The 17,477-nt window shown below is 43.8% G+C and overlaps 1 protein-coding gene across 1 annotated transcript in view; it reads left to right on the top strand.

The window, feature by feature from the left end:
• dhx33 (DEAH (Asp-Glu-Ala-His) box polypeptide 33) overlaps nucleotides 1-17,477 on the top strand; it is a 61,353-nt gene that overhangs the window by 10,717 nt on the left and 33,159 nt on the right. The window contains exons 3-7 of the mRNA XM_078548766.1: nucleotides 4,106-4,276; nucleotides 6,993-7,178; nucleotides 13,637-13,748; nucleotides 14,659-14,818; nucleotides 14,991-15,079. Of these exons, the coding sequence (XP_078404892.1) occupies nucleotides 4,106-4,276; nucleotides 6,993-7,178; nucleotides 13,637-13,748; nucleotides 14,659-14,818; nucleotides 14,991-15,079 (718 nt within the window). The remainder of the gene's footprint in view (nucleotides 1-4,105; nucleotides 4,277-6,992; nucleotides 7,179-13,636; nucleotides 13,749-14,658; nucleotides 14,819-14,990; nucleotides 15,080-17,477) is intronic.

Raw genomic sequence — 17,477 nt, 5'->3', positions numbered from 1 at the left:
CTGAAAAGTGTGAGGTGATACACTTTGGAAGGAGTAATTTGACAAGGAAGTATTCAATGAACGGCATGACACTAGGAAGCTCTGAGGAACAAAGGGACCTTGGCATGTGTGTCCATAGATCTCTGAAGGCGGAGGGGCATGTTAGTGGGGTGGTGAAAAAGGCATTTGGGACACTTGCCTTTATCAATCGAGGCATAGATTACAAAAGTAGGGAGGTCATGTTGGAGTTGTATAGAACCTTAGTGAGGCCACAGCTGGAGTACTGTGTGCAGTTCTGATCGCCACATTATAGGAAGGATGTGATTGCACCGGAGAGGGTGCAGAGGAGATTCACCAGGATGTTGCCTGGGATGAAACATTTAAGTTATGAAGAGAGGTTGGATAGACTTGGGTTGTTTTCGTTGGAGCAGAGAAGACTGAGGGGCGACCTGATCAAGGTGTATAAGATTATGAGGGGCATGGATAGTGTGGATAGGGAGCAGCTGTTCGCCTTAGTTGAAGGGTCAGTCACAAGGGGGCATAAGTTCAAGGTGAGGGGCAGGAGGTTTAGGGGGGATGTGAGGAAAACTTTTTTATCCAGGGGGTGGTGACGGTCTGAAATGCACTGCCTAGGAGGGTGGTGGAGGTGGGTTGCCTCACATCCTTTAAAAAGTACCTGGATGAGCACTTGGCACGTCATAACATTCAAAGTTATGGGCCAAGTGCTGGTAAATGGGATTAGGTAAGTGGATCAGGTGTTTCTCGCGTGTCGGTGCAGACTCGATGAGCTGAAGGGCCTCTTCTGCACTGGCTGATTCTGTGAACTGCACTACCCATATCCAATCTGTTATCTCATCAAAAAATTGAACTAAATTAGTCAAACACAATTTGACACCCTCCCCAGCCCTACCTCCACCTCGACAGCAAGTAATACTTCGTCACTAAGACTGCGACCATCCATTCTGCCAACTCTGTTGCGTCCGTACTTCCGCTTGCTGGCCATGCCAAATCCCCCCTCAACTGTGGCCTTGAACTTGCACCTTTCTCCAGTTTCTCGACTCAAACCAGTTATTAACCCCTCCTCAAAAAAATCCACATTCACCCTCTGTCGTAAGGAGCTATTGCTTATCTCCAATCTACCTTGTCCTTGAAAATGGCTCCTTCCAAATCTGTGCCCATTTTTCCTGCAAATTCACATTGAAACCTCTGTCATCAGGTTTCTGCCCCTGCCACAGTACTGAAACAGTCCACAAATGACTCTGAGGCTGTGCCATCCCTCCTCATTCTTCTGAACATCTCTGCACCATCTCAGCTTTCTCAGCTTTTCTGCAGACTTTATCACTGGACACTACGCCCTTGTACTACAACATCTCTCTTCCATTGTCTGTTCTGTAGGACTGCCACTCTTAGCAATCTAGTTGTAGCCATAGCAATCTTCAGCAATGGCTTCTCTTCCTACTCCCACAATGTTACCTTGGGGTCCCTTCACTTCCAGATTTTCATCCTGCCCTTTGGCACCATCTGCAAACACGACGTTAACTTTCACATGTCTACCCATGATATCCACCTCTCTCGACCCACTCTGTGCTTGTTTGATATCTGCTCTTGAATAAATGATTATTTCCTCCAGTTTAACTTTGTATAGGAGCTACATAGAATCCACAGCAAAAACTCAATCCAACAGGTCTGTGCCAAATAATTTCTGTAATCGATCTTAGGAACCCTCGTTCAGAACTCGCCCGCAAGTGGAAACCGTTTCTCCACAAAAACCCCCTCAAACCCCTTTGTAATTGTCAAGACCTGTTGTCATGTACGGTGTAACTTGGATTTCCTGTACTTTGCAGTATGGAGGAAGTGCTGCAAACTCTAGAATGGAAAATTATTCCATAACTTCAAAGGGGCAATTTTTCTCACTTGCATTACTGATTATCTTCGCATTAACTTGTCCCATTAGAATGCCATTTTAATTCCCTCTTTATCAGAACAAAGGTCCCTTAGGAGTCAAAACAGTTTGAATGATTCTTCCTTCCACAGCTTCCAGCCTCATAGTCTTCCAACCTCAGACTTCTACCTCCTACCCAAAATCCACAAACAGGACTGTCCCGGCAGACTGATCGTGTCAGCCTGTTCCTGCCCCATGGAACTCATTTCTTGCTATCTTTACTCCATTCTCTCTCCTGTTGTCCAGTCCCTCCCCACCTACATCCGTGATTCCTCTGACACCCTATATCATATCAACAATTTCCAGTTCCCTGGCCCCAACCGCCTCCTCTTCACCATGGACGTCCAATCCCTCTACACCTCCATCCCCCACCGGGATGGTCTGATGGCTCTCCGCTTCTTCCTCAAACAGAGGCCCGAACAATCCCCATCCACCACTACTCTCCTCCGTCTGGCTGAACTTGTTCTCACACTGAACAATTTCTCCTTAAACTCCTCTCACTTCCTCCAAAAAAAAGGTGTGGCTATGGGCCCCAGTTATGCCTGTCTCTTTATGGGGTATGTGGAACATTCCTTGTTCCAGTCCTACTCCGGCCCCCTCCCACAACTCTTTCTCCGGTACTTCGATGATTGCTTCGGTGCTGCTTCCTGCTCTCGTCTGGACCTGGAAAAATTTATTAATTTTGCTTCCAATTTCCATCATTTTCATATGGTCCATCCCTGACACTTCCCTTCCTTTCCTTGATCTCTCTGTCTCAATTTCTGGTGATAGACTGTCCACCAATATTCATTACAAGCCTACCGACTCCCACAGCTACCTTGACTACAGCTCCTCACACCCCGCTTCCTGTAAGGACTCCATCCCATTCTCTCAGTTCCTTCGCCTCTGTAGCATCTGTTCTGATGATGCCACTTTCAAAAACAGTTCCTCTGACATGACCTCAACCGAGGTTTTCCACCCACGGCGGTTGACAGGGCCCTCAACTGTGTCCGGCCCATCTCCCGCGCATCCGCCCTCACACCTTCCTCTCCCTCCCTGAACCATGATAGGGTCCCCCTTGTCCTCACTTATCACCCCACCAGCCTCCGCATTTAAAAGATCATCCTCCACCATTTCCGCCAACTCCAGCATGATGCCACCACCAAACACATCTTCCCTTCACCCCCCTGGCGGCATTCCTCAAGGATCATTCCCTCCGGGACACCCTGGTCCACTCCTCCATCATCCCCACACCTCAACTCCCTCCCACGGCACTTTCCCATGCAACCGCAGAAGGTGCAACACCTGCCCCTTTACTCCCCCTCTCCTCACCGTCCACGGGCCCAAACTTTCAAAAGTGAAGCAGCATTTCACTTGCACTTCCCTCAATTTAGTCTACTGCATTCGTTGCTCCCAATGCGGTTTCCTCTACATTGGAGAGACCAAACGCAGACTGGGTGACCGCTTTGCAGAACACCTTTGGTCTGTCCGCAAGCATGACCCAGACCTTCCTGTCGCTTGCCATTTCAACACTCCACCCTGCTCTCATGCCCACATGTCCATCCTTGGCCTGCTGCATTGTTCCAGTGAAGCTCAATGCAAACTGGAGGAACAGCACCTCATCTTCCAACTAGGCACTTTACAGCCTTCAGGACTGAATATTGAGTTCAACAATTGTAGATCATGAACTCGCTCCTCCATCCCCACCCCCTTTCCAACACCCCTCCCCCCTTTTTTTTTCCAATAATTTATATAGATTTTTCTTTTCCCACCTATTTCCATTATTTTTAAATGTATTTCCATCCATTGTTTTATCTCTACCTTTTAGCCTATTTCGATCCCTTCCCTTCACCCCACCCCACCCCCACTATGGCTATCTGTACCTTGCTTGTCCTGCTTTCTACCCTTAATTAGCACATTCCTTTAGATAATATCACCACCTTCAACACCTCTTTGTCCTTTTGTCTATGACATCTTTTGGCTATCTCCACCTATCACTGGCCCTCTATCCAGCTCTACCTGTCTCACCCCCCCTTAAACCAGCTTATATTTCACCTCTTTTCTAATTTTACTTAGTTCTGTTGAAGAGTCATACGGACTCGAAACGTTAACTGTGTTCCTCTCCGCAGATGCTGCCAGATCTGCTGAGTTTTTCCAGGTATTTTTATTTTTGTTTTGAATGATTCTTCCTTTTCTCTCTGAAAGGTAATTGTCATGTCTGCCACAATGGATGTGGATCTCTTCTCCCAGTACTTTAATGGAGCACCCGTTTTGTATCTTGAAGGGAGGCAGCATTCCATTCAGATCTTTTACACAAAGAAACCTCAGAGTGACTACTTCCATGCTTCTCTCGTGTCAATCTTTCAGATCCACCAGGTGAGTTTACATACAAAGTATCTTGGCCAAATGATCTGTTGCTCTTTTCATTCTGACCAATGGGTTAGATTTTGTCTGAATTTTGAGTGCTTTCATTTTTGCAGTATTATTAATACAAAGTTCGCATTCAAAAGGTGTAACACAATCAATCTTTAATCTATTAAAAATCTCACATAGGGTGTGTACCCCCTGTCCGCAAACCTCATTTTCTGTTACTTTGGTGTCAACATCTTCCATTCAACTCTCTCAATCCAGTTGCAGACTCTGAACATGAGGGGACTGGAATGAATTTCTGTAGACTCTTTCTAACAACTTAATCATCACCTCCCTGTGGATGCAGCCTCTCATCACTGGTATAATTTTAATGATTCGTTTCTGCACCGTCACCATATCCTTGACCATATCCTAAAAGAAGGCATTCAAACCCAGATACGCCATTTGATGGTTCAGTTGTGTAGAGCCTTAGTCAGATCCAATCTAGTGTACTGCATTCAGTTTTGAGCAGTGGATCTCTGGAAGGATACATTGGCCTTGGAGGAGTACACATAGATTCATCAGAATGCTAGCCAGGCTAAATTATATGTGCAGGTTGCATAAACTTGGTCCTTATTGTTTTGAGTTTTGAAGGTTGATGGATGATCTAATCAAGATGTTTAAAATGATAAAGGGATTCAATACGATAGTTAAACAACACCAATCTCCTTTGGGATAATCCAGAACAAGGGGTCATAATCATGAAATTAGAAACAAAAACAAAAATTGCTGGAAAAACTCAGCAGGTCTGACAGCATCTGTGGAAAGGAAGACAGTTAACATTTTGAGTCCATATGACTGCTCTTCAGAACTAAAGAGGAATAAGAAATGTGGTGAAATATAAGCTGTTTAAGGGGGGGTGGGACAAGTGGAGCTGGATAGAGTGGCCAGTGATAGGTGGAGGCAAACGAGAGATTGCCAAAGATGTCATAAACAAAAGGACAAAGGGGTGTAGACGGTCGTGATATTAGCTAAAGGATGGGCTAATGGTGGCATTAAGAGTAGAAAGCAGGATGAGCAAGTGACAGGTGGCCCTAGTGGGGGTGGGGTGGGGGGGAAGGGATCGAAATAGGCTAAAAGGTGGAGATAAAACAATGGATGGAAATACATTTAAAAAATAATAATAGAAATAGGTGGGAAAAGAAAAATATATATGTATTAAAAAAATATAATAATTATTAGAAAAAAAGATCATAAAGGGGGTGAGGATGGAGGAGAGAATTCATGATCTGAAGTTGTTGAACTCAATGTTGAGTCTGGAAGGCTGTAAAGAAGAGTCATACGGACTTGAAACGTTAACTCTGTCTTCCTTTCCACAGATGTTGTCAGACCTGCTGAGTTTTTCCAGCAATTTTTGTTTTTGTTTCAGATTTCCAGCATCCGCAGTATTTTACTTTTATCATGAAATTAGAGATTGACCAGTCTGGAGTGAAATCAGGAAGCACTTTTCACACACCATTCAGTTGAAATATGGAATTATCTCCCTACAAGAGGCTGGGGATCAGTTTAAATTTTCAAGACTGAGATTTTTGTCAGGTCAGGTTATCACATGATGTGGGAGTTGTACAAATTAGCTGTGATCTAATTGAGTGCTGGGGCTGAATGGCCTCCTGTTCATATTCTTTTCCAACTGCAGACTAATCAGTAACGTGCAGAACTCATGTGCCCAATCTATTAACCCTTAGATAATTGTTGAAGTTATGGAGGGTTTTTCTGTAATCAGCTAATGTTGATATTGTGCCCCTCCCACCCTCCAAACCAACAGCATTGATCCCTGGGGAGATATGGCTGTTCGCATCCATTCACTCTTCAAAAAAAATGTTTGTTTTCTATTCTTTAACCAACTTCCTACCATGGTGTAACACCCTTTGATGCTATGTGATTAATTTTGTTAGCTAGCTTCCCACGCAGCACCGATCTAAAACCTTGTGATGACCCACATGCACAATATCCACTGCATTTCCTTTATTAATGCCATCCATTAATTCTCAGTTACATTTTTCAGATACCACTTGTTGATTAACCCATATCTTTCTGGGTGACCTGTGTATTTTGGTGTCCAGAAGTTTACCCCAGAGTTGGGCCAATTGGTCTGTAGTTACCTGGTTTACTCCTTTTTCACTTTTTTTCAACAGTGGTAATACACTGGAAACTCTCCAGTTCTCTGGAACAGCTGCCATATCCATCTCAATGTTTGGAAGATTGTGGTCTAAGCCTTTGCACTTTTCTCAAACTTTCTCCATCATGGTAAAGTTGCAGCCATCAGAGCCCAGTGCCTTTCCCACTTTGACATCCAGCAGTTACTTTAGTATTCCTTATCTGTCGTTCTTTTTCTTCAAACTGCTCCACCAACTCCTCTTGTAGCACTTCATTCCCAATGCTATAGTCACGATAGAGTATCAATTTAGTTGTGACAGAGGAAAATCCATCAGATTATGGAAAAGTATCCTGGATATTGGAATATACTTGCTTCCCTCCTGTTATGTTCTCGTGAAAATACCCTGTCACATATAGAGGAATGCTTGACCATCTCTTGCATTATTTTTATGATATTGTGGGTGTCTTTACAGATATGTGGTATTCCCATTTGAAAGAAAATTTAATGAAAGGTAATATGAGGAATGGGGAAGGTGTTTGAAAGAATGTTTCTGTAAAAATATGGTAATTGTTGCTTTTCCAACAGGAAGCACCGCCTTCACACAACATTCTAGTTTTTCTGACTGGACAGGAGGAGATTGAGGCCATGAGTAGAATGTGCAGGGACATTGCAAAGCACCTTCCACAAGGCTGTGCACAGATGTCAGTATTTCCTCTGTACGCGTCACTCCCTCACCTACAGCAGCTTCGAGTCTTTCAACTGGGACAGAAGGTACTTTTTAAAATTCCTAAACTGTTAATCAAATCATAAAATAAGCATTAAAAGATCTCAGTTTATTTTTCATAGAATTAACAATTGTTAAAGCAGGATTGTTGGAATATACATTAGGCTGTTAGCCTGTAGACAAAATCTGATTTGTGAGCTCCCTTTAGCTGTTAGGTCCCTAACAGGTCTCTTCACCCTTGCATCCATGTATGCAAAGCTGATTTAACTTTAGCTCAACTTTAGCCCTTTAAGCTTGCAGTCCTAGAAAAGGTTACTGCGTGATTGCTGGATTTAAGCCTACAGAAAATTATTGTAATATGTTTTGGGAAGCTTGTAATTTCCCTGTTGATTGCGTAGCACAGTTCCTTCCATCTAATACTATAGTCAGATTTCATGTCTGTCCTTGTAGCACCTGTCTCTGTGCGTTTAATATGCAGTAACTAATGGGTTTTATAATACCCCAGTTTATAATCAAACATAATACCTATTACTTCATGATAGCATAATGGCAATGTTACTGGACTACGAATCCAGAGGCCTGCTATGGAGACATGAGTTCAAATCCCCGCACAGCAGCTGGGCAGTTTAAGCTGACTTAATCAAAAAATCTGGAATAAAATGCTAGTCTCATTAAAAATGATCGTGAAACTACCCAGATTGTCATTAAAAACCCATCTGGTCAGTAAGGGGTGCGTGAGGAGACAGGCGGCTACACCAGAGTGAGATGGAGACCAAGTGAGTCGTGAATTAAGCTCACGTGGGAATTCAGTGCATGGAGGAAAGAGGTGTGTTGTACATAGGAATTATTCTAAGTCAGGTACAGGAGCAGCTGAGCAGAAATGGACCTGGGTGTAAACCCCACCTTTGGAGCTGAATTTGTAAAAAAATCAAACAGTGACATCGCAGGAAAATCGTAAGTTTGTTAGTTGAACGGAAACCATTGTTAGGGAGTGTCTTTAAATAGCCATAAATTAGAAAAGCACGTTATTTTTAAAGAAATAGCTACTTGGATTTGAGTAAGAAACGCTAGGAATAAGGGGAAGTCAGGGCCAGTAACATAAAGTAAGATAAGTAAACCAAAGTAAGATACAGTTAACGTAAGGAAAGTAAAGTTAAGACAGGGCAGGGCCACTCAGTCGTATGGAATGCATGTCCTGTAATATGTGGGAAGTTGGAGACACTACTGGTGCCCTAGGCGACCACATGTGCAGGAAGTGTCATCAACTGCAGAAACTTGAGTTCCGGGTTCCGGAGCTCGAGCAGTGGCTGGACTCACTGTGGCGCATCTGCGAAGCTGAGAGCTACATGGATAACACGTTCAGAGAGGAGGTCACACCGCAGGTTAGGAATGTGGAGGCGGAAAGAGAATGGGTGACCGCCAGCAGTCTAAGAGAACCAGGTACTGAAGGAGTCCCTTGGGGTCCTGCTCGCTAATTGGTTTTTCCGTTTTGGATACTGGCGAGGGCATTGAGTCCTCAGAAGAGTGCAGTCACAGCCACGTTTGTGGCACCACGAGCAGCTCGGCTTTACAGGAGGGGAGGAAGATGAAAGGAAGAGCAATAGATAGGGGTTTCATTAGTTAACAGACAGGCGTTTCTGTGGCCGTAGACGTGACTCCAGGATGGTATGTTGCCTCTCTGGTGCCAGGGTCAAGGATGTCACCAAGCAGCTGCAGGACATGATTCTGGAGGAGGGTGAGTAGCCAGAGGCTGTGGTCCACATTGGTACCAATGACTTAGGTAGGAAGGGGGATGTGGTCTTGCAGACTAAATATAGGGAGCTAGGTGGAAAATTAGCAAGCAGGACCTCAAAAGCAGTAATCTCCAGATAACTCCCAGTGCCACGTGCAAGTGAGTACAGGAATAGGAGGATAAAGTAGATGAATGCGTGGCTGGAAAGATGGTGCAGGAGGACTTTAGATTCCTTGGACATTGGGAGTGCCTCTAGGGTAGATGGCACCTGTACAAGCTGGACAGGTTGCACCTGAATAGAGCTGGGACTGAGTTCCTTGCAGTGCATTTTGCTAGTGCAGTTGGAGGGGCTTTAAACTAACTCAGCAGGCTGTAGGAGCCAGGAGAGAATATTGGAGGGTTATACCAAGATGCACAAAATACTGGGAGGGACAGATAGCACTAGAATAGAGAATAGTAAGTTAATAGGTGAGGTCGGAGAAAGGGAGAAAGAAATGAAGCCTAAATCAGGGTTATACTGCATGTATGTGAATCCACGGAGTATAGTAAATAAGATTGGGCAGTTACAGGCGCAGATTGCCATGTGGAAATATGATGTTGTGGCGATAACTGAGACCTGTCTGAAGGAAGGGTAAAACTGGCTGATAAATATTTCCGGGTACAAGGTGTTCAGAAAAGATAGGAAAGGAAGGAAAGTGGGAGGGGTGGCAGTATTGGTTAAGGAGAGCTTTACAGTATTGGAGAAAGAGGATGTCCCAAAGGGTTCAAGGACAGAATCAATTTGGCTCAAGCTACGGAACAAAAACAACTTCATTGTTCCGTGTAGTCTATAAACCACCAACTGGTGGGAAGGATGTAGAGGGACAAATCTGAAAGGAAATTATAGAGAGGTACAAACATATTAGGATAGTTATAAGGGGGACTTTAATTACCCGAATAGTGTAGTGAAGTCTTGCTTCAGTTGTATAGAAGCTTGGTTAGACAGCACCTGGAGTACTGTGTGCAGTTTTGGTCCCCTTACTTCAGAAAGGATATTATTGCCATAGAGGGAGTGTAATGAAGGTTCACCAGACTTATCTGTCTTATGAAGAGAGATTGGGGAAACTGGGCCTGTATTCTCTAGAGTTTCGAAGAGTGAGAGGTGATCTCATTGGAATCTACAAAACACTTAAAGGAATAGGCAGGGTAGATGCAGGTAAGATGCTTCCCCTGGTTGGGGAGTCTAGAACCAGGGAACACAAGTTCAAAATAAGAGGGAAGCCAATTAGGACTGAGATGAGGAGAAATTTCTTTACTCAGAGGGTTGTGAATCTTTGGAATTCTCTACCACAGAGGACCGTGGAAGCTCAGTCATTGAGTATGTTTAAGGTAGAGATTGATAGATTTCTGATTAACAATAATGTAAAGGGTTATGGGGGTAGTGTGGGTAAAAGACATTGAAGTGTTCGATCAGCCATGATCGTATTGAATGGCGGAGCAGGCTCAATGGGCTGAACGGCCTTCTCCTGTTCCTATGTTCCTAGACTGGGATAGTGATAGTGTAAAGGGCAGGGAGGGGCAAGAATTCCTAGATTGTGTTCAGGAGAATTTTCTACAGCAGTATGTGACCAGTCCAACAAGAAAGGAGGCACTGCTAGATCTGGTTCTTGGAAATGAGGTGGGCCAAGTAGCTCAAGTGTCAGTGGGGGAATATTTAGGAGATAGTGATCATTATGTCATAAGATTTAGGGTGGTGGTAGAAAAGGACAATGGGAAATCCAGAGTAAGAATAATTAACTGGGGGAGAGCCAACTTCAATGGGGCAAGAACGGAGCTGGGCCAGGTAGACTGGAACCAAAGGTTGGCAGGAAAATCTGCAGCTGAACAATGGGCTACCTTGAAGAAGAGAGAGTTCGGGCACAGTCAAGGTATATTCCTCAAAAGGGAAAGGTAGGGCAAACAAATCCAGAGCTCCCTGGATGACAAATGAGATATAAATTAAGATAAAGAAGAGAAAGTGTGCTTATGACAGGTGTCAGGCAGAACATACAACTGAGAACCAAGTTAAATACAGAAGGTTCAGAGGAGAGGTGAAAAAGCAAATAAGAGAAGCGAAGAGGGAGTATGAGAGATGACTGGCAGCCAACATAAAGGGGAACCTCAAAGTCTTCTATGGGCATATAAATAGTAAAAGGGTGGTAAAAGGAGGAATAGGGCCAATTAGGGATCAAAAAGGGAATTTGCACATGGAGGCAGGGAGCATGGCTGAGGTGTTAAATGAATGCTTTGCATCATCTTTACCAAGCAAGCAGATGCTACCCAAGTCATAGTGACAGAGGATGAAATACTGTCACTAGAAGGGTTCAAAATTGATAAGGAGGTGGTATTGGATAAATAATTGATACTTAAAGTTGACAAAGCACCGGGACTTGATGAGATGCATCCAATGCTTTTGAAGGAAGAGAGAGTAGAGAGTGCAGGAGCATTGGCCATAATCTTTCAGTATTCTCTGGAATCAGGGGAGGTGCCAGAGGACTGGAAAATTGCAAATATTACACCCTTGTCCAAAAAAGGTTGTAAGGATAAGCCCAGCAATTACAAAGCCGTCAGTTTAACTTCGGTGGTGGGAAGCTTCTAGAAACAATTATTTGGGATAGAATTAATAGTCACATGGAAAAATATGGGTTGATTAGGAAGAGCCAGCATGAATTTCTTAAGCGAAATTTTATTCATTCACGGGATTTGGGCTTCGCTGGCTGGGCCAACATTTATTGCCCATCCCCAGTTACCCTTGAGAAGGTGACGGTGAGCTGCCTTCTTGAACCGTTGCAGCCCCTGTGGTGTAGGTACAACCACATTGCTGTTAGAAAGGAAATTTCAGGATTTTGACCCAGCGACAATGAAGGAACAGGGATATATTTCCAAGTCAGGATGGTGAGTGACTTGGAGGGGAACTTGCAGGTGGTGCTGTTCCCATCTATCTGCTACCCTTGTCCTTCTAGGTGGTAGTGGTCGTGGGTTTGGAAGGTGCTGCCTAAGGAGCTTTGGTGAACTCCTTCAGTGCATCTTATAGATGGTATACACTGCTGCTACTAAACTAACATGCTGGAGCTTTTTGAAGAGGTAACAGAGAGGGTTGATGAGGGTAATGCCGTTGATGTGGTATACATGGACTTCCAAAAGGCAGTGACACACAACAGACTTGTGAGAAAAGTTATGGTTATGGAATAAAAGGGACAGTAGCAACATGGATACAAAATTGGCTAAAAAATAGGAAGCAGAGAGTAATGGTTAATGGGGTATTTTTCAGGCTGGAAGAAGGTTTGCAGTGGAGTTCCCCAGGGGCCGGTATTGGAACCTTTGCTTTTCCTGATATATATTAATGATCTAGATCTTGGTGTGCAGGGGACAATTTCAAAGTTTACGGATGATACAAAACTTGGAAGCATTGTAAGCTATGAGGAGGACAGTGTAGCACTTTAAAAGGATATAGACCAGTTGGTGGAATGGGCAGACAGGTGGCAGATGAAGTTCAATGCTAAGGAGTGTGAGGTGATGCATTTTAGTAGGAAGAATATAGAGAGGCAATATAAAATAAGGGGTACAATTCTTAAGGATATGCAGGAGCAGAGAGACCAGAGTGTATATGTACATAGATCATTAAAGGTGGCAGGACAGGTGGAGAAAACAGTTACTAAAGCATACAGTATCCTGGGCTTTATTAATAGGGGCATAGAGTACAAGAACAAAGAGGTTATGCTGAACTTGTATAGGACACTAGTTAGACCTCAGCTGGAGTATGGTGTACAGTTCTGGGCGCCACATTATAGGAAGGATATGAACACATTGGAGAGGGTGCAGAACAGGTTCCAAGGATGAGAAACTTCAGCTATGAGGTTAGATTGGAGAAGTTGAGACTGTTCTCCTTGGAGAGAAGAAGGCTAAGAGGAGATTTGATAGAGATGCTCAAAATCATGAGGGGGCTGGATAGAGTAGATAGGGAGAAGCTGTTCCTGCTCGTAAAAGAATCAAGAACAAGAGGACACAGATTTAAAGTGATTTGCAAAAGAAGGAAATGCGATGTGAGAAAAAAACTTCTTCACACAGCGAGTAGTTCGGGTCTGGAATGCGCTGCCTGGAAGTGTGGTGGAGGCAGGTTCAATCGAGGCATTCAAGAGGGCATTAGATGATTATTTAAATAGAAACAATGCGCAGGGGTATGGGGAAAAGGCAGCAGGATAGGCACTGAGTCTAATGCTCGTTCAGAGAGCTGGTGCAGACACGATGGGCCTAATGGCCTCCTTCTGCACAAAGCGATTCTGTGGTTCACTGATGTCCTTCAGGGGATGAAATCTGCTGTGCTCACCCAGTCTGGCCCACAGGTTACTCCAGATCCACAGCAATGTGATTGAACGTTAACTGCCATCTGACAGGGCAGTAGCAAGCAATTCAGTTGTATCAAACCACCACGGAAAACAACACTATGGGTGTACCTACCCTACATGGACTGCAGAGATTCAAGACGGTGACTCACTACCACCAGTCAATTAGAGATCGGGAATAAATGCAGACCTTGCTGTAACACCCAAATGCCATGAACAAATATAAAAAAAATCTCTGGCTCTACAATTAAACAGTGCCACAAAACACTGGCTGTCAAAACTCAAATGATTCATGTCCTTTTTGAGCAGGACATTGGAAAGGAGGTTACGAGTAAAAATTGGGACGCGGAGAATTATATGAAAATGAAGGATACTGCAGTGGCTTGTGATGATGTGTGTTTTATCCCTGTAGAACTGCCGCAAAGTGATTCTTTCCACAAACATTGCGGAAACATCTGTCACGATTCCTGGCATCAAGTATGTTGTTGATACAGGGATGGTGAAAGCCAAGCGCTACACCCCTGGTAGGTGATATTACACCCTCATGGCTCTCCACCTTTTCCCCCTCCTTGTCTTCACCCTGCTTCTGCCCCTATCCTATGGGATGTAGACAGATTAAGTGAACGGGCACAACTGTTGTCTTTGGCACATACCTGATTTCCATTGTTTCATCATTGGCGGCCAAGTTGTCAGTTGCATCAGTCCTAAACTCTAGAATTTCCTCCTGTATTCCCTCCCTAAACCCCTCTGCCGTTCCCTCTGTCGCTTCACCCCTCTCCCCTCCTCTAAGAACTTCCTTAAATCCTACTCCTATAACCAAACTTTTGGCCACCTATTATCACTTATGTTGCTTGACTGATAAGGCTGCTCTTGAACACTTGGGCGTGTGTTACTAGGCACTATAGAGACACATAGGAATGGAGGAGGCCATTTAGCCTTTTGAGCCTGTTTCCCCATTCAAATGATCATGGCTGATCTGTTATCTAATACCACATACCTGTTTTTGCCGCATATCCCTGAATACAAATGTGTATCAGTCTTAGATTCAGAATCAATTATCATGAATTTTCATTGACAAACTCTTACCACTCTTTCTTTGCAGAAGTGTTTCCCAATTTTGCTTCTGAAAGATTTGGCCCTAATTTCTAAGACAATGCCCCTGAGACTCCTCAACCAGCAGAAATAGTTTATCTCTATCTATCTTGAAAACTTTGATTAAACCACCCCTTCACCTTTCAAATTCCAGGGATATAACCCGAGTTTGTTAACTCTCCTTGTAAATTAACCCTTGGAATCTAGGTAGAATTCCTGTGTGGTTCATCTTCTCCCCAGTGTTTGTGCAAATTGAGGATTTATCCTGAAGTAGGCCCAGCTACCTAACTGAATGAAATAAACTGAAGCTCGAAACCTGTGGTAAATGTTGCTGTGTTGTAGAGAGTGGATTGGAGGTCCTTGCTGTACAGCAGGTTTCGAAAGCTCAGGCCTGGCAGCGAGCAGGGCGAGCAGGACGGCAACATGCAGGAATCTGTTACCGACTCTACACCGAGGAAGAGTTCGAAAAATTCCTCAACATGACCGTACCGGAGATACAAAGGTGATTGCGCCTGATACATCGAGAGCCATAGAAACTGTTTGGGATCATGTTGCTAATAGTTGAATCAAAGTTTGCCGTTGCTGTGACAAGTTGTGATACAGTATGATATGATGCTGACTTCAGCCCATCCTGTAACCTTGTCTTGTGCTTCTTGTCATGTTGCTGTGTGCAGGTGTAATCTGGCGAGTGTGATGCTTCAGCTCCTGGCACTTCGGATCCCCAACATCCTCACATTTGACTTTATATCGAAACCATCTCCAGGTAAGGGGATAAACAGTCCCGTCACATAATTATCCTTCGTTTACGTGCCCCTGACAGGTAGAGTTTCTACAGAAAGCCAAAGAAGGACTTTGAGTATTCCCATTCCTTGGAAATGTAACCACCATAAATACATGAAAGAAAAGCTAGTACAAAAAGACAAAATCCTGCAGATGCTGAAAATCTGAAATATAAACAGAAAATGCTGAAAATACTCAGCAACTCAGGCAGCGTCTGTGGAGAAAGAAAGAGTTAATATTTGAGTTCAATGAGATTTCATCAGAACTGGCAAAAGTTGGAGATGTAACCGGATTTAAGCAAGTACAGAGGCAGGGAGGAAACAACAGAAGGGAAGGTCTGTGATATGGTGGAAGATGGGAGAATAAATGACATAAGGGATAATTGTGCAAGGCAAAAGGAGATAGTAACAGGACAGGTAAAGAAATGAAGGATGTGTAAATGGCAAGAGCAGGATCAGTACTGCCACCTGCTGCCATCTCCAGCATGATGCCACCACTAAACACATCTTCCCTTCCTTTTCAGCATTCCGAAGGGACTGTTCCCTCTTTGACACACTCAATCACTCTCCAATGCACCATCCCTTTCCCATGGCACATGTGCATGGACAGGAGATGCAACACCTGCCCTTTTACATCTTCCCTCTCACTGTCTAAGGCCCCAAACACTCCTACCAGGTGAAACAGTGGTTCACATGTACTTCTAGTTTAGTATACTGTATTCCCTACTTACAATGCAGTCACCTATACATTGGGGAGACCAAATGCAAACTGGATCACTTTGCGGAACACCTCTGTTCAAGCTGCAAAAGTGACCCTCAGCTACCGGTTGCTTGTCATTTTAATTCTCCACTTTGTGTCCACTCTGACCTTCCTATACTGTTCTAATGAAGCTCAATGTAAGTCTGGGTGATACCACCTCATCTTTACAACCATCGAGATTCAGTATCAAGTTATAGAATCATGAAATGGTACATCACTGAAGATTTGAACAGTGTTATAACCGTGACTCCCTGTTTTTCATACAAGTTCTGTTACTAATCCTCCTCTATCCTAGACCCGCCTTTTATTTCTTTCCTTGTCCCATTATTGTCACCTTTTGTCTTGCATCATTTAATCTCTGCTGCCTTCCACCCAATCGCAGACTTTCCCTTTGGTTCTTCCCACCACCCTCCGGCTTAAAACCTGTTACATCTCTATCTTTTTCCAATTTTTAAACCTGAAATGTTAACTCTTCCTCTCTCCAGGGATGCTGCCTGACCTACTGAGTCGTTCAGCATTTTCCCATCTTTTATAAAAAAAAATCCAACATAATGCTGATTTTCTTTGAGCTGGGGAAGGACAAGGCATCTTGTTGAGCATCCTTAGACCCCAGGATCCTTCATGCCTGACCTCAGCCCCCAGTTTGATTCAGTAGTATCCCAACGAAGGTGGTACTGAGAGGTAAAGCTGAATGGAGCACTGTTTCCTGTCCTCACCTTCAGCTCCATTGAGTGAGCTCCATTGCCATGAGCCTATTAAGTGGTTAAGGTGACTGGAGAATAATTGAGTTATTTTTCAATAGCTGCTCGACATGCTGATGTTGAAAAGTGAAGGTTAACTGTTATGTTAGTTTGAAATAACCTTTCTGTGAAATGTCTTGCGAAAGGAACATGATGCTACAAACAGGAGCATTTGAGAACCTGCGAGACTCCATGCCATTGATTAGTCATTCCTGCTCCTGATCGCAGCCACAATCACAACAGTCAGTTGTCGAAGTTATTTTGATTTTTACATTGAGTCTCATGGCTCCTGCTGATGCTTCAAATGCTGAATTCCCAAGTATCTATGCTATTCGCACCTGGAAGTTCAATCCTAATTGGCTTCATTGGTCATTTCCTGGAAAGGTGACATAGTGGCTTTGTTAAGGAATGAGTAATCCAGAGACCCAGAGACATGAATTCAGTTAATGATATAAAAATCTTCAATAAAAAGCTGGTATTAGTAATAGTAACCATGAAACTATTGAATCATTGTTTTAAAAAGAAAACCCCATGTCCTTCAGGGAAGGAAATCTGCTATCCTTATCCAGTCTGGCCTACATGTGACTCCAGACCCACAGCAATGTGGTTGACCCTTAACTGCCCTCTGAAATGATCTAGCAAGCCAATCAGTTGTATAAAACTGCTGCAGAAAATTTGGAGAAGAATAAAACCGGATGGACCACCCAGTATCAACCTAGGCACCAGAAATGATGACACTGTGCCCAGTTGATGCTGCAATTCCTCCTTATTAACATGTGGGGATTGTGCCAAAATTGGGCGAGCTGTCCCACAGACTAGTCAGGCAACAGCCTGACATAGGCTGTGAGGTATGATTTGGTATGAGAGACTATGTTCCAGACA

Source organism: Cetorhinus maximus, chromosome 9 (assembly GCF_964194155.1).
Source record: "Cetorhinus maximus chromosome 9, sCetMax3.hap1.1, whole genome shotgun sequence".
NCBI lineage: Eukaryota > Metazoa > Chordata > Chondrichthyes > Lamniformes > Cetorhinidae > Cetorhinus > Cetorhinus maximus.
Note: the sequence above shows the minus strand (reverse complement) of the source record. Positions and strands in the feature narration are given on the sequence as shown.